The 16438-nt window shown below is 44.2% G+C and overlaps 1 protein-coding gene across 2 annotated transcripts in view; it reads left to right on the forward strand.

Moving 5' to 3' along the window:
- Ccnf (cyclin F) overlaps positions 1–16438 on the forward strand; it is a 54416-nt gene that overhangs the window by 7830 nt on the left and 30148 nt on the right. Inside the window, exon 3 of one of the 2 annotated variants that reach the window (XM_052759116.1) lies at positions 14799–15035. In XM_052759116.1, coding sequence (XP_052615076.1) covers positions 15023–15035 — 13 coding nt within the window. In that variant the 5' untranslated portion in view covers positions 14799–15022. Of the gene's footprint in view, positions 1–14798; positions 15036–15362; positions 15470–16438 lie in introns of those variants that run through there. The other variant, XM_052759114.1, reaches the window with a different exon arrangement.

Genomic DNA, 16438 nt, shown 5'->3' on the forward strand with positions numbered 1-16438 from the left:
TACATGTGATGCAAATGCATACATGTAGACAAAGCACTCATACACATGAAAATAAGTTTTTCAAAGAAATAGTAAACCATGGTATAGTAGTAATTAAAAGTCAGAGAAGAGTAGGAAAACCCAAGCATTGCAAACTCAGCCAAATGACAGACATCAACACACAGCTTTCAGTAACAACTCTAAGTATCAAACATTCAGACAGTAGATCGGATCTGAAAATAGGAACCCTCTATTTGTTGCCTCTGAGAAACTCACCTCGTCATAGGAGATGGACGTTACTTCACAGTGAGAGTATAGAAAGGGCGTTCCAAATGTTTCTAGGAAGCCAGCAGGGGTTTCTGTCCTAACACCTCACAGAATAGACTTCAAACCAGAGTTAATGGGAGAAGTAAGAAAGGTCACTTCTTACTGATTAGAGGCCGTCAGAAGCACTTTACAGTCCTAAACACATGCCCCACAGGCGCACCCGATTAAACAAACACTATTAATGTAAGTCACAGACTAGCCCCAGGACTAGTGGGTGAATTATATACTCTTCTCACACCAACTGAAAGGCCATCTTGACAAGATAAATTAATAGAGAAATACCCGACCTAAATAACATCAAGATAAAACGGACTTGACAGACCTCTATAGAACATTCAAACACTGTAGAGTAGACATTCTCCTCAGCAGCCTATGCAACTGTCTCTAAACAATGTAGGGAAGGTGAAGTAATTGCTTGTATTCACTGATCACAACGGAACAAGAAACTCTAGAATATACACAAACTAAGGGAGATTAAACAATCCGCTACTGAATGAGTCCTTGAAGAAATCAAGAATTTAAAAAAAAACGGGGGTGGGGCTGGAGAAAGACCACTAAACAGTTGAGAGCACTTATTTGTATGTGTGTATTAATGTGGGGCAGGAGTTGCATGTGAGTACAGATGCTGAAAGAAGCCAGAAGAGGGCATTAGATACCTTGGAACTGGAATTACAGGTGGTTGTGAGCTGCCCTGCCAGGTTGATGGGTACTGAACTCAGTTCAGGGCAGTATGCACTCCTAAGTGCTGAGCCATTTCCTGGTCCTGTGATTACCTTTCATCTAGTGATTTGGAATTTGGCTTGTTCTTTTTTCAGAGCTCTAAAATACATCATTAAATTATTTGAGATTTCTCCTCTTCCTCCTCCTCTTCTTTCTTCTCTTTTTTTCTTCTTTCTCCTCCTCTTCCTTCTTCTAAGACAGTATCACTTTATAGCCCTGGAGAGCTTGGAACTCACTATATAGTTTGTGATGGCCTCAAATGCAGAGATCCACCATTCCAGTTAAAGGCATGTGCCACCATGTCCGGCCTCTCTGAGTTCTTCTTTTTTAAAAAAAAAAATGTGTGTATGGATGTTCTGCCTGCATGTATGCCTCAGCACCACTCATGTGGTACCCGCAGAGGTCAGAAGAGGGCACTGGATTCCAGAACTGGAGTTAGAGGACAGTTGTGAGACATCATGGAGTGGCTGGGACCTGGGCCCAGGTCTTCTACAAGAGCAACATGTTCTTTTAGCTGCTGAGCCAACTCCCACACATACAATTTTAATAAATAAGATAGATTTTTAAAAAAAATCATGGCAGAAATTAATGGAAAGGAAACAATTTAAAGACTCAATGAAAGAAAGACTTGTTTTTTTGGAAAATAAACAAGATGGACAAACTCTTAGCCAAATTAACTGAAAAACACAAAGAAGAGCTAAATTAGAGATTATTATAACATTGTAACAGACCAATGTAATTCAGAAAATCATTAGATCTATCCTTAAAAACATATATGCTGAGGCTGGAGAGATGACTGTCATTAAGAATTTGGATCCAAATCCCAGCAACCAAACTCTTTCCATGGAGTGGGAGGGCAAACGAACACTACCCCACATTACCCCAGCTGTTAATGACTGCTGTGGGGCAGGGGAGCTATTTTTCTTCAGGGGTGTAGCCAGATGTGAAAATAGGAGGGGGATCTACTGGGAAAAAGATGTTCCAGGAGGAGTAGGAAGGGAGGGAGGGGGTAAACATGCATGTATGAAATTTTTTTTTATTAAGAACATTTTTTCATTCATTTTACATACCAATCAAAGATCCCCCTCTTCCCTCCTCCTGCCCCCACCCAGCTTCTCCCTCCCAACCCACCCCCCACTCCCACCCATAAGGAGGCAAGGCCTCCATGGGGAGGCACATTCAGTAGAGGCAAGTCCAGACCCTTCCCCCTGCCTCAAGGCTGCACAAGGTGTCCCATCATAGGAAGTGGGCTCCACAAAGCCCGCTCATGCACCAGAAATGGATTCTGAACCTACCACCAGGGGGCCTCCCAAGCAGATCAAGATACACAACTGTCTCACCATGCAGAGGGCCTAGTCCAGTCCCATGCAGGCTCCACAGCCATTGATTCAACTTTCATGAGTTCCCTCTCGTTTGGTTTGGTCATCCCTGCATGTTTCCCCATCATGGTCCTGATGCACTTGCTCATAGAATCCCTCTTCTCTCTCTTTGACTGGACTCCTGGAGCTCTGTTTGGTGATTGGCTGTGGATCTCTGCATCTGCTTCCATCAGTCTTTGGAGAAAAGTTCTGTGATGACAGTTAGGGTATTCACTGGTCTGATCTCTGGGGTAAGCCAGTTCAGTTCAGGCACCCTCTCCACTATTGCTAGTAGCCCAGGCTGGGGTCATCCTTGGGGATTCCTGGCAACATCCGTAGCACAAAGTTTCTCTCTATCTCCATGATGTCTCTCTCTATCATGGTATCTTTTTCATTGCATTCCCCCTCCCTCCCTCTTCCAGCTAAACCATCCCATTCCCTTGTGTTCTCATCCCGTATCCCCTACCCTCCATTGCCCACCCCTCATCCCCAGTTTACTCAGGAGATCTCATCTATTTCCCCTTCCCAGGGCGGTCCATGCATCCCTCTTTGGGTCTTCCCTGTTAGTTAGCTTCTCTGGAGTTGTGGGTTGTTGATTACCCTTTGCTTTATATCTAGTATGCACTTATGAGTGGTTACATACCATGTTTGTCCTTCTGAGTCTGGGTTACCTCACTCAGGATGACATTTTTTTTTTTAAATGATTTATTTATTTATTTATTATGTATACAGCATGTATGACTGCAGGCCAGAAGAGGGCACCAGATCTTATCACAGATGGTTGCGAGCCACCATGTGGTTGCTGGGAATTGAACTCAGGACCTCTGGAAGAGCAGTCAGTGCTCTTAACCTCTGAGCCATCTCTCCAGCCCCCTCAGGATGACATTTTTATAGTTCCATCCATTTGCCTGCAAATTTCATGATGTCATTGTTTTTCTCTGCTGAATAGTACTCCATTGTGTAGATGTACCACATTTTCTTAATCCATTCTTCATTTGACAGGCATCTAGGTTGTTTCCAGGTTCTGGCTATTACAATAATGCTTCTGTGAACATGATTGAGCATGTGTCCTTGTGGTATGATTGTGTATTCCTTGGGCATATGCCCAAGAGTGGTACTGCTGAGTCTTGAGGTATATTGATTTCCAATTTTCTGAGTTATCGCCATACTGATTTCCAAAGTGGCCGTACCAGTTTGCACTCCCACCAAGGCATTTTTACTATTTTTTTTTTTTTTTTTTTTTGGTTTTTCGAGACAGGGTTTCTCTGTGTAGCTTTGCGCCTCTCCTGGAACTCACTTGGTAGCCCAGGCTGGCCTCGAACTCACAGAGATCCTCCTGGCTCTGCCTCCCGAGTGCTGGGATTAAAGGCCTGCGCCACCACCGCCCGGCTATTTTTACTATGTTAATCCTTCCTATCCATGAGCATCTGACATCTTCAATTTCTTTCTTCAGAGACTTAAAGTTCTCCTCATACAGGTCTTTCACTTCTTAGTTAGAGTTACCTCAATTTATTTTATATTATTGTGACTATTGTAAGGGTGATGTTTCTCTGATTTCTTTCTCAGCCTGTTTATCATTTGTATATGGGAGGGCTACTGATTTTTTTTTTAGTTAATCTTGTATCCTGCCACATTACTGAAGGTGTTTATCAGCTGTAGGAGTTCCCTGGTAGAATTTTTGGGGTCACTTATGTATACTCTCATATCATCTGCAAATAGTGAAAGTTTTACTTCTTCCTTTCCAATTTGTATCCCCTTGATCTCCTTTTGTTGTCTTATTGCTCTAGCTAGAACTTCAAGTATTATTTTGAATAAATATGAAACAATCATGTGTTTTTTTTTTCCTTTCAGTTTGTTTATATGGTGTATTGCATTGACAGACTTTCGTATGTTGAACCATCCTTGCATCTCTGGGATAAAGCCTACTTGATCATGGTGAATAATGTTTTTGATGTGTTCTTGGAGTCAGTTTGCCAATATTTTATTGAGTATTTTTGCATCAATGTTCATGATGGAGATTGGTCTGTAATTCTCTTTCTTTGTTGCATCTTTGTGTGGCTTGGGAATCAGAGTAACTGTAGCCTCATAAAAGGAGTTTGGTAATGTTCCTTCTGTTTCTATTGTGTGGAACAATTTGAAGAGTATTGGTATTAACTCTGCTTTGAAAATCTGGTAGAATTCTGCGTTGAAACCATCTGGTCCTAGACTTTTTTTGGTTGGGAGACTTTTAATGACTGTTTCTATTTCCTTAGGATTTATTGGTCTATTTAAATTGTTTATCTGGTCTTGTTTTAACTTTGGTATGTGGTACCTATCCAGAAAATTGTCTATTTCTTTTAGATTTTCCAGTTTTGTTTTTTTTGTGTGTGTGGAGTACAGGTTTTTGAAGTATGACCTGATGATTCTCTGGATTTCCCCATTGTTAGTTTTTATATCTCCCTTTTCATTTCTGATTTTGTTAATTTGGATGCTCTCTGCCTTTTGGCTAGTTTGGATAAGGGCTTGTCTATCTTGTTGATTTTCTCAAAGAACCAACTCTTTGTTTCATTGATTCTTTGTATTGTTCTCTTTGTTTCTATTTTATTGATTTCAGCTCTCAATTTGATTATTTCCTAACATCTATTCCTCCTGGGTGACTTTGTTTCTTCTTGTTCTAGATCTTTCAGGTGTGCTGTTAAGTCACTAGTGTGAGATTTCTCCAACTTCTTTCTTTTTTTTTTTTTTTAAAGATTTATTTATTTATTATTATACAGTATTCTGCCTGCATGTGTCCCTGCAGGCCAGAAGAGGGCACCAGATCTCATCACAGATGGTTGTGAGCCACCATGTGGTTGCTGGGAATTGAACTCAGGACCTCTGGAAGAGCAGGCGGTGCTCTTAACCACTGAGCCATCTCTCCAGCCCTTTCTCCAACTTCTTATGTGGGCATTTAGTACTATGAATTTTCCTCTTAGCACTGCTTTCATAGTGTCCCATAAATTTGGGTATGTAGTACATTCATTTTCATTGAACTCTAGGAAGTCTTTAATTTCTTTCTTTATTTCTTCCTTGACCCATTGGTGCTTCAGGCTGGCATTATTCAGTTCCCATGAGATTGTAGGCTTTCTGTAATTTTTGTTGTTGTTGAGATCTAACTTTAAGCCATGGTGGTCTCATGGAATACAGGAGGTTATTCCAATTTTTTTTGTATCTGTTGAGATTTGCTTTGTGACCGAGTATGTGGTCGATTTTAGAGGAAGTTCCATGGGGTGCTGAGAAGAAGGTATATTCTTTTTTGTTATGGTGGAATATGTGGTGATTGTTAATTCCTGTTATCTTTTGGTGGTAGTGTGTGTGTATTTCTCTTCTTTGGGATTTACTGCTGTGAGGTTATCTATTGCTTGTGTTTTTGTGGGTGTATCTGACTTCCTTAGGTTGGAATTTTCCTTCTAGTGCTTTCTGTAGGGCTGGATTTGTGAATAGGTATTGTTTAAATATGGTTTTGTCTTGGAATGTCTTATTCACTCCATCTATGGTGACTGAAAGTTTTGCTGAGTATATTAGTCTAGGCTGGCATCCATGGTCTCTTAGTGTCTGCATTACATCTGTCCAGGACTTTCTGGCTTTCAAAGTCTCCACTGAGAAGTTGGGTGTTATTCTGATGCGTCTGCCTTTATAGGTCACTTGGCCTTTTTCCTTTGCTGCTCTTAATATTCTTTCTTTATCCTGTATGTTTATTGGTTTAATTGTTATGTGGCAAGGGAACTTTTTTGGGGGGTCTGGTCTATTTGGTGTTCTACAAGCTTCTTGTATCTTCATAGGTATTTCCTTCTTTAAGTTGGGAAAGTTTTCTTCCATGATTTTGTTGAATATATTTTCTGTGCCTTTGACTTGGTATTCTTCTCCTTCTTCTATCTCTATTATTCTTAGGTTTGGACTTTTCATGGTGTCCCAGATTTCCTGGATATTTTGTGTTATGACTTGTTTGGCTTTGGAGTTTTCTTTGACTGATGAATCTGTTGTTGTTGTTTTTGTTTTTTTGGTTTTTCGAGACAGGGTTTCTCTGTGTAGCTTTGCGCCTTTCCTGGGACTCACTTGGTAGCCCAGGCTGGCCTCGAACTCACAGAGATCCGCCTGCCTCTGCCTCCCGAGTGCTGGGATTAAAGGCGTGCGCCACCACCGCCCGGCTGTGAATCTGTTTCCTCTATTGTATCCTCCATTCCAAAGATTCTCTCTTCCATCTCTTGTATTCTGTTGGTTATGCTTCCATCTGTGTTTCCTGTTCATTTACTCAGATTTTCTATTTCCAGCATTCCCTCTGTTTGTGTCTTCTTCATTGTTTCTATTTCAATTTTCAGATCTTGAACTGTTTCCTTCACATGTTTAATTGCTTTTTCATGTTTTTTTTGGCTTTCTTTAAGGGATTTATTGATTTCTTCCATTTTTTGTTTGTCTTTTCCTCAATTTCTTATATTTTTGGTTGTGAGCCTAGCCTTTAACGGCTGAGCCATCTCTCCAGCCCTTCCTCAATTTCTTTATTGACTTCTTCCAATTTTTTGTTTGTCTTTTCCTCAATTTCTTTAAGGGAATTTTTCATTTTTTCTTTAAGGCCTCTAGCATCTTCATGAAGCTATTTTTAAGGTCACTTTCTTCTGCTTCTTCTACATTGTGATGTTCAGGTCTTGCTGTTGGAGGAGGGCTAGGTTCTGGTAATGCCATATTGCTCCTTATGTTGTTGTATGTATTTTTGCATTGATGTCTGCCCATCTCTTTCTCTAATAGGTGCAAGAGGTGCCTATGTCTGAGCGAGCTGCTATTGGTCCACTCTGTGCTTGTTGTGTCTATGTCTCAAGGGATCCCTCTGGGTCCAATCTTAGCTCTTGGTCTAATTGGAGCTGGCAGATTCTGTATCTCAGGGAGCTGCTCTTGGCCCAATGCAAACTAGCTGATTATGTGACTCAGCGAGTTGCCCTTGGTCTTATCAGGGCTCTTGGTCCAGTCAGAGCTGGTGGATTCTGTGTCTCAGGAAGCCTCTCTTGGTCCAATGAGAGCTGGCAGATTCTGTGTCTCAGGAAGCCACTCTTGGTCCAATGAGAGCTGGCAGACTCCTTGTCTCAGGAAGTTACTGGGGTCACAAGCAGATGGGTGTTGGGGTAGGGCAGGGGTCTTGTGGATTGCAGGGTCTGATGGGAGGTTTTGGTGGGAGAGCCTGGCTGCTGGGAGTTTTCCCTGCTGGCCAGCAACTGGGGCAGAGTTGGGTGGGGGTTCCCGGGGATTGCACATGTATGAAATTGTCAAAGAATAAAATTTATCTTTTAAAAAGACCAGATGGTGGCTAACACAGTAGCGTTCATAACCCTGCCTAATGCTGGCTCTGTGCTTGGGGTTCCATGTGCTCCCTGTCATTTGATCATACTGCACTTTCTAGGGACATATCCTGGACCTTCAGCTGTAGAGGGCCACATCATGTCCACATCTTAACAAGACAGTCTTCAGGCCTAAAGAGATCGCTCAATCTTTTTTGTTTGGTTTTGGTTTATTTTTTAGACAGGTTTCCTCTGTGTAGCCTTGGCTGCTTTAGAACTCTCTCTGTAGAGCAGGCTGACCTCGAACTCACAGAGATCTACCTACCTCTGCCTCCCGAGTGCTGGGATCAAAGGTGTGCACTACCACTGCCAGGTTTGAGATTGCTCAGCTTTTTGTCCTCCCTTGTCCAGAGTCAGGTGGCCAATCCACTATACTTCCTCCCAGATACGCCATGCCACTGTATCCTGAGGTCCACGGTACATAAGGCTGGCTTCTCTCTGCAGAATGATGGGCAGAATTTGGGTAGATGTATAAATGGGTTAATAACATAGGTGCACCCAGACCCCTCTGGCAAGGTAGATGACGCTAGAAATGGGAGAAAGTGGGTGACTTCAGAAGAGAACTGGAGCTGGCTTCCCATGTCACATCACACTGAATTCTTAATTCAAACCTGGACCAATATTGAGGTGATACTCTTCTTCCAAAGGTAGGAAGAGCATATTAACCCATTTGCTAACCTAAGTCACAGTTTTCAATATTTAAATGTTGTAGTATATGGGCATTTATTTATTCTTTTCCCTGCTTCCTGCATGTTAAGGATGAGCCAGTGTGTGACTTCCATCAGCCTACGAAGTGGACATGTCATGGTCTCATTTCCCAGTTGTGTAAGCTGAGACCTAGAGATAGCCAGCTTTTCAGTGTGATATGTCAAGATTAAACTCAGGCAGCATTTTCAAAGTGGGATCCCCAGCTAGTAACAGGAGCAGTGGTGCCTTCTGGAAACTTGATAGAAATTTAGATTTCCTAGGGTTAAGGTCTTTGCTCAGTGGCACACCATATGTTTAGTATGTGAAGGATCTGGTTAAATTTCCAATACCCTCCTTGCAAAAAAAGGAAAAAGTAATGAAGATTCTTGGGCACTGTCTTAGTTATTTTTCTGTTGTTATAAGACAACTTATAAAAGAAAATGTTTAATTTGAAGCTCACAGTTTCAAGGATTAAAATCTATGACCATTATGGTGGAGAGCATGATAGCAGGCAGGCATGGCATTGTAGCCAGATTTTTCTTTGGGCAACCAGCTCACAAATAATGACACGGAGACTTGTTATTAGCCTGTGTCTTTTTATAGGTGAGTTGAGACCACTGATATTGATGGATATTAATGACCAGTGATTGTTAATTCTTGTTATTTTTTTTTTGTGGTAATGTTGTGTTTCCTTCTTTGATATTTGTTGGTGTGGGATTATCTAATGCCTGAGTTTTCATGGGTGTGTTTAATTTACTTAGGTTGGATTTTTCCTTCTAGTGTTTCCTGTAGGGCTGGATTTGTGGATAGGTATTGTTTAAATCTGGTTTTGTCTTGGAATATTTTGTTTACTCTATCTATGGTGATTGAAAGTTTTGCTGGGTATAATAGTCTGGGTTGGCATCCATGGTCTCTTAGTGTCTACATAACTTTTGTCCAGGACCTTCTAGTTTTCATAGTCTCTATTGAGAAGTCGGTCATTATTCTGATGGGTCTGCCTTTATATGTTACTTGGCCTTTTTCCTTTGCAGCTCTTAATATTTTTTCTTTGTTCTGTATGTTTAGTGTTTTGATTATTATGTGGTGAGGGGACTTTTTTTTTGGATACAGCCTATTTGGGGTTCTGTAAGCTTCTTGTATCTTCATAGGTATTTCATTCTTTAAGTTAGGAAAGTTTTCTTCTATGATTTTGTTGAATATATTTTCTGTGCCTTTGACTTGGTATTCTTGTCCTTCTTCTATCCCTATTATTCTTAGGTTTGGTCTTTTCATGGTGTCCCAAATTTCTTGGACATTTTGTGTTACAACTTTCTGGCTTTAGTGTTTTCTTTGACTGATGAATATATTTTCTCTATTGTGTCTTCAACATCAGAGATTCTCTGTTCCATCTCTTGCATTCGATTGGTTATGTTTGCTTCTGTAGTTCCTGTTCATTTAGTCAGGATTTCTATTTCTAGCATTCCATCAGTTTGTGTCTTATTTATTGTCTTGATTTCAATTTTCAAATATTGAACTGTTTCCTTCATCTGTTTAATTACTTTTTCTTGGCTTTCTTTGACTTCTTCCAGTTTTTTGTTTGTTTTTTTTCTTCCATTTCTTTAAGGGAATTTTTAATTTCCTCTTTAAGGGAGTTTTTCATTTCCTCTTTAAGGGTTTCTCTGTGTAGCTTTGCGCCTTTCCTGGAACTCACTTGGTAGCCCAGGCTGGCCTCGAACTCACAGAGATCCACCTGGCTCTGCCTCCCGAGTGCTGGGATTAAAGGTGTTCTGGGATTAAAGGCGTGCGCCACCAACGCCCAGTTTACTTCTGGTTGTTTTTTGTTTTTTGTTTTTGGTTTTTGGTTTTTCGAGACAGGGTTTCTCTGTGTAGCTTTGTGCCTTTCCTGGAACTCGCTTTGTAGACCAGGCTGGCCTCAAACTCACAGAGATCTGCCTGCCTCTGTCTCCCGAGTCCTGGGATTAAAGGCATGGGTCTATCATCTTCTTAAAGTCATTTTTAGGATTGATTTCTTCTGCTTCTTCTGCATTGGTATGTTCAGGTCTTGTAGGTGTAGAATCACTGGGTTCTGATGTTGTCATATAGGTCTTTATGTTGTTTACTGTGTTTTTGAACTGGCATCTACTCATCTCTTCCTCTGCTCGGTGCAGGCAGTGTCTGTGTCTGAAGGTGCCTCTCTTGTTCTAATTGTTAGTCTTAGTCCACTAGGGGTTCTTGGTCGAATTGGTGCTGTTGGGCTCTGTTTTCTCCTGGAGCAGCTTGGTTCAATCAGTGTTAGTGGGTTCTGTCTCAGGGAGCAGTTGTTCCCAATTGGTGCAGGGTGTGCTTATGGTTCCAGTGGTTGTTGGGTTCGCAGGGGCTGGTTTTTTGTTTGTTTTGTTTTTTGTTTTTGTTTTTGTGTGTGTGTGTGTGTGTGTGTGTGTGTGTGTGAGGGAGCAGGGAAAGGTAGCTGCCTGGTCCCTGGGGCTCTGATGGCTGGGACCTAGGGGATAGAGATCTGGTCTGCCAGTTCGGAGATGGGACCTTACCTGTCCCCAGTCAGTGTAGGGTGGGCTTATGATTCTGGTGATCTAGTTCGGTGGCTGCACGGCTCCTTCTCTTGCATTCTCAGGTCTCGTTTTGCTCATTCATCAACTCCTCAGCTGACCTTATTTCCTCAGACTGAAGGCTGCAGGCTTCTGAAACCTCTCCTGAATGGATCCCAGCTGAACAGGTTGATCAGTAGGGCAATCTCACCAACACCTCCAAGTTGTTGGGCTTTGCAGGATCGGCAGCTGGGCCCTGGGTTGGCCTTGGGCAGTATGTTCAGGTCCGTTCTGGTCGAGTCCCACGGAGACGGCTCCTTCCCCAAGTACTGAGACATTATTATGAAAGCTCAGCCTTAGCTTATGCTTGTCCCACTAGCTCTTATAACTTAAATTAACTCATTTGTATTCATCTACACGTTGCCCAGTGACTCATGGCTTTTACCTCTCCTCCTGCAGGTCTTGCTTCCTCTGTGTCAGGCTGGCAACTTCCCCTTTCTTCTTCCCAGAGCTCTCTCTGTCCAGAAGTCTTGCCTATACCTCCAGCCTACCTAATTGGCCATTTAGTTGTTTTTTTTTTTTTTTTTTGGTTTTTCGAGACAGGGTTTCTCTGTGTAGCTTTGCGCCTTTCCTGGAACTCACTTGGTAGTCCAGGCTGGCCTCGAACTCACAGAGATCCTCCTGGCTCTGCCTCCCGAGTGCTGGGATTAAAGGCGTGCACCACCACCGCCCGGTTAGTTTTTTATTAAACCAATCACAGTGACACATCTTCACACATCATAAAGGAATATTCCACAACATGGCATAGCACTGGAGCCACAGCCGAGCACTTACGTCTTAATCCATAAGCATGAAGCTTATGGATCCATAAGAGAGCAAACCGGGAATAGCACTGTGCTTTTGAAACCTCAGAGCCCACCCCCAGTAACACACCTCTTCCAACAAGACCACACCTCCTAATCCTGCCCAAACAGTTCCACCAACTGGGGATGACATATTCAAACATGAGACTTTGGGGGCTATTCTTGTTCAAACCACTACAGGCCACTCCGGGCCTTCTGAGTCGGCAGCTAGTGGCCTCTGGATTGGGGCCCAGGCAAGCTGTGGTGTTAACAGCACTGTCTCAGATGTTCAGGCACAGCTAAGACAATTGCTGTGGCCATGCTCATGGGTGGGTGCATCTGTGTACATTTGTCATGTGGAGGATGTCTTCTTTCTGAGAAGAACTCTATCAAAGATCCTGGCTGTGGAAGGTATCCTGGCCCTTAGCTCCCCTACCCCTAATGCAGAAGTTCATTCTTAGCCATGCTTACCTTTCTCACAGTCCCTACAGCTCCTTCCCCAAAGCAATAGCATCAGCATAGCCCTAGCTGCCATATTAGATGGTTTCTTGATCTATTTTCAGGTGACTCTTCTGTAGAACTTCACAATATTCCTGATCCTCCATAATGGAAACCTCCTTAGGCTTCACCACACTTCATGCTCCCTCCAGCCTCCTCTCAGGGCTCCTCTTCCTCTTTCTGCTTGGTGAACTTCCTCGGGGTCTTCATAATTCTTTTCTTTTCTTTTTTTTTGGGGGGGGGGGTTTGGAGACAGGGTTTCTCTGTGTTGTTTTGGTGCCTGTCCTGGATCTCACTCTGTAGACCAGGCTGGCCTCGAACTTACAGAGATTCGCCTGGCTCTGCCTTCTGAGTGCTGGGACTAAAGGTGTGTGCTACCACCGCCAAGCAGATCCCATAATTCTTAACTTTTGCTCCTGTAGCCTGCCATCCTTGAGTCTTTCCTCATCCACCCCCCAGGCCTTCAACTAAAGTTTAATTAAGCCAAGGGCAATCATGACGCAGGCAGGTCTTGCCCTTTCTCCTTTCCTCTGCCTTGCTAAACCATTAGATTACATTCCTAAAGCTAGCCCCAAGGTCCGTTCCCTTATTTGGCCACTGACTAATTCCTGAGACTGATCACTAAGGTCCAACTATCAAAACACCAAGGTCTCGCAATCAAAATTCATTATTTTGACTAACCTAATTAAAATGCCCAATCAGAACTTATATTTGTCTTAGCTCTTCTAACACAGACCTCCCCCTTTTCTCTCTTAAAATTAACAGCTATTTGCCATAGCTTCTACCCAGTTCAGATTCAGCCAACATGTTTCTTTGCCTTGCTTAATAAAGGATCTCTTTATGTTTGGTTTGTATTTGGAAATTGGTGTTTGGGTGTGGTCTGTGCCTAATCCCGGGTCCAGAGGGGAGCACCCTGCAGTACACGGGTCCTTCAATCTTCAGCTCCCAAGAGCAGACTTTCCTGAACTCTCTCATCCCTCAAAGCCCAATGTGAGTGGGTATACCTCACACTCTGTAGGAGTAGCCCTTAGCCTAGGTTACCCCTAGTGGGCCAGCATGATCAATCAGATCTACAGCAAAGAAAACATCTGGTTCCTAAAGCATAAAAAGATTTGGCCAGGTGAAGTGGTACACAGCTGTAATCCAACATTCAGGAAGCTGGAGTAGGACAGACCTCAAGCTGTAGGTGCCACATGGGGTGCTCTAGTTGGCTTTCTGTTGCTGGGACAAACACCATGACCAAAAACAATTTATTTGTCTTACACTTCTAGGTCACAGTCCATCACTGAAGGAAGTTAGAGCAGGAGCTCAAGGCAAGAGCATGCTCAGCTAGCTTTCTTATATAGCCTAGGTCCGTCTACCTATGGATCATACCACCCATAGTGGGCTGAACCCTCTCACCCATCAATCACACCAGTCCCCCACAGACATGTTTTGATGGTTGGACCTTAGTGATCTGTCTCAGGAATTAGTCAGTGGCCAAATAAGGGAACGGACCTTGGGGCTAGCTTTAGGAATGTAATCTAACGGTTTAGCAAGGCAGAGGAAAGGAGAAAGAGCAAGACCTGCCTGTGTCATGTTTGCCGTGCTCGGGCCTGCTACATCTGGGCAATCCTGCCATTGAGTCTCCCTCACAGGATTCTAAGCAGTGTCAGGTTGACAGCTGAAGCTAATTAAGACATGAGGCAATGCTTTATCAAAACTAACAAAAACGACCTCAGAATAAATAAGAGAAACTGAGTAGGATACAAAGAATAAGGTAGAGCTAAAAAGCCAATTGATGACTTTGTAACTATGAGTAACCAGGGGACAGAGATATTGTTAGGGATCTCTGAGATGTGACTGACAGCTGACTTGCTCATTGTTGAATTTAATTTTTTTTTGTTTCTTTTTTTTGGTTTTTTTGTTGTTGTTGTTTTGTTTTGTTTTTCGAGACAGGGTTTCTCCATGTAGTTTTGGTGTCTGTCCTGGACCTCGCTCTGTAGACCAGGCTGGCCTCGAACTCACAGAGATCTGCCTGGCTCTGCCCCCGGGTGCTGGGATTAAAGGCATGAGCCACCACTGCCCCGCTGAATTTAATTTTTTTATCCTGTCCAATTACTACCAAAAGCATATTGGCGCTTCTGCCCCAAGGACAGATAACAAAGTAACAAAGTTCAAAGGGAGAAGACAAAAAGTAGCGAAGCGGGGAAACAGTAATCTATCCTGGAAAGGAGACAGGAGTTAAGTGTGAGGATTCTGCATGGGAATCAGCAGCCATGGGAAGCAGACCCCAAGTCTTGCCCTAGAGTTCTCTAATATTCTGTGCTATGAACAGCAATCCCCTATTTACTGCCTCAGACCGACAAGAGGTCTTGACATGCAGCTTCCAGCACAGGCCAGGTACCCCAAGGGATCCAGTAATCATGTGGGGCTGTGGGGAGAGGGTATGAAGGCTGGTACAAGCTGTGTGGAGAAGCATGGGCCAGTTCCTTGCTCTGGCCTCCGCACTCTCCATAGACTCATTTCTTTTCCCGGCAGGTCATCTCATGAAGAGGTGGGACATGATACTGCTCACTACTCAATACACGAGTGAATAGACGGTTCAGCGGAACGTGACTGCAGCTGCCCGGCACAATGCGAACCCCGATTCACAGGATGTAGGGTAGAACATTTTGCGGGAGATCGGAGCCCGGCCTCCGCAATCTCCACATCAGCGCTTGAATTGGCGTCTCCAAATCCAGTCTCCTTGGCCGGAAGTTCGTATGGGAGGGACAGGTAATACTGCCGGGTGGACGCACTCGTGACCGATTCCCAGAGGATCGGACAAGTATAGGAGGGAGATTTCTCTCTGGGTCCAGGCGGGCTTTTTGGGATAGCCCGCCGGCGCCAGCTGCTCTTCTCCCTGTCCCCCGCCCAGCGGAGAAGGCGGGTTAGCCACGAGCGATAAGCCAATAGACAATCAGCGTTTGAATTTGCGTCCTGGAGAAGCCAATCACAAGGGCCCAGAGTCTGCGGGGCGGGAGAGGCTGGCGACCTGGGGGGCGTAACTCCGTGGTCCTACCAGTAGGAGCTCCGGGCGCGTTTGAAAACGGGGCGGGGTGGGGTCGGCGCCTGCGTACGGCGCTCGGCGCACTTGCCCCAGGCGCGGGCGCGCTCGCGAGCGGTCTGGAGCGGCAGTGGCGTGAGCTCGGCGATGGGGAGCGGCGGTGGTGAGTGCTGGCGGGAGCCGGGCAGGCGATGGGTCCTGACTCGGGCCCCTATGACTCGGGAGGGCGCGTCGTATTCCCCCAAAGCAGGGAGTAGGCACGGATCCCCCACTGTGAGCCCGCCGGCGCGGTTTAAATGCCCGCCCGGCGCCTACGCCTCCTGTTACCCCGGGGCGATTTAGGTTCTCTGCCCAGCAAACTCGATTTCACTTTTCTGTGAAATCAAGAGCGATCCCCACAATATAGATCGATTTCACGTCTTGTCCAGGCTCTTGCGGGCAGTTTGATCACCTGGTTGTCGCGCCCGCAGCTTGAATCCGCGGAGGCAACAGGATCTGTCCTGTGAAAACGTCTCACGACCTGGGGGTGCGATTTCACTTGTTACAGTGGTTAAACACTTCAGATGTGTATTCTAGAGCAGGTGAATCAGGAAACTGTTTAATAATATTCGTAGAATATTTGGGAATTATAGCTCTGGGTATGCATTTGGCTTTTGCAGTACATTTAGTTTCCGATAAAACTCAGGTCAAGAGTTTGGGAGTGGGCAGTCTCTAAAGACCTCCAGGTGGAGAGCTTTACCAAGGCCCGGGGAATAGCTACTTTGCCTTAGTGGGAGGAGGAAAAATGGGTAGAAAGACAGATGCATTTATAGACAGGGAGGCAGGACCTTAAGATTTCTAAAGAGGAGCGGGGGCTTGTGAAATAAAGAGAAAAGCCATCAGCGCTGGATGAAGATTGGATTGCTGAAATAAACATTGGAATAACTCACTGTAGGGAATTGGGAAGAGAGAGCCTCGAAGAGCATGACTGGGTCCAGGGGCTGTGTGCATCTAGACCAGCGGTCCTCAACATGTGTGTCGCGGCCCCTTTGGAGGCAAACGATCCTTTCACAGGAGTTGCATATCAGATATTTACATTACGATTCATAACAGTAGCAAAATTGCAGTTATGAAGTAGCAACGAAATAATTTT

Source organism: Peromyscus californicus, unplaced genomic scaffold (assembly GCF_007827085.1).
Source record: "Peromyscus californicus insignis strain IS unplaced genomic scaffold, ASM782708v3 Scaffold_3__1_contigs__length_106647218, whole genome shotgun sequence".
In the NCBI taxonomy this organism is placed as follows: domain Eukaryota; kingdom Metazoa; phylum Chordata; class Mammalia; order Rodentia; family Cricetidae; genus Peromyscus; species Peromyscus californicus.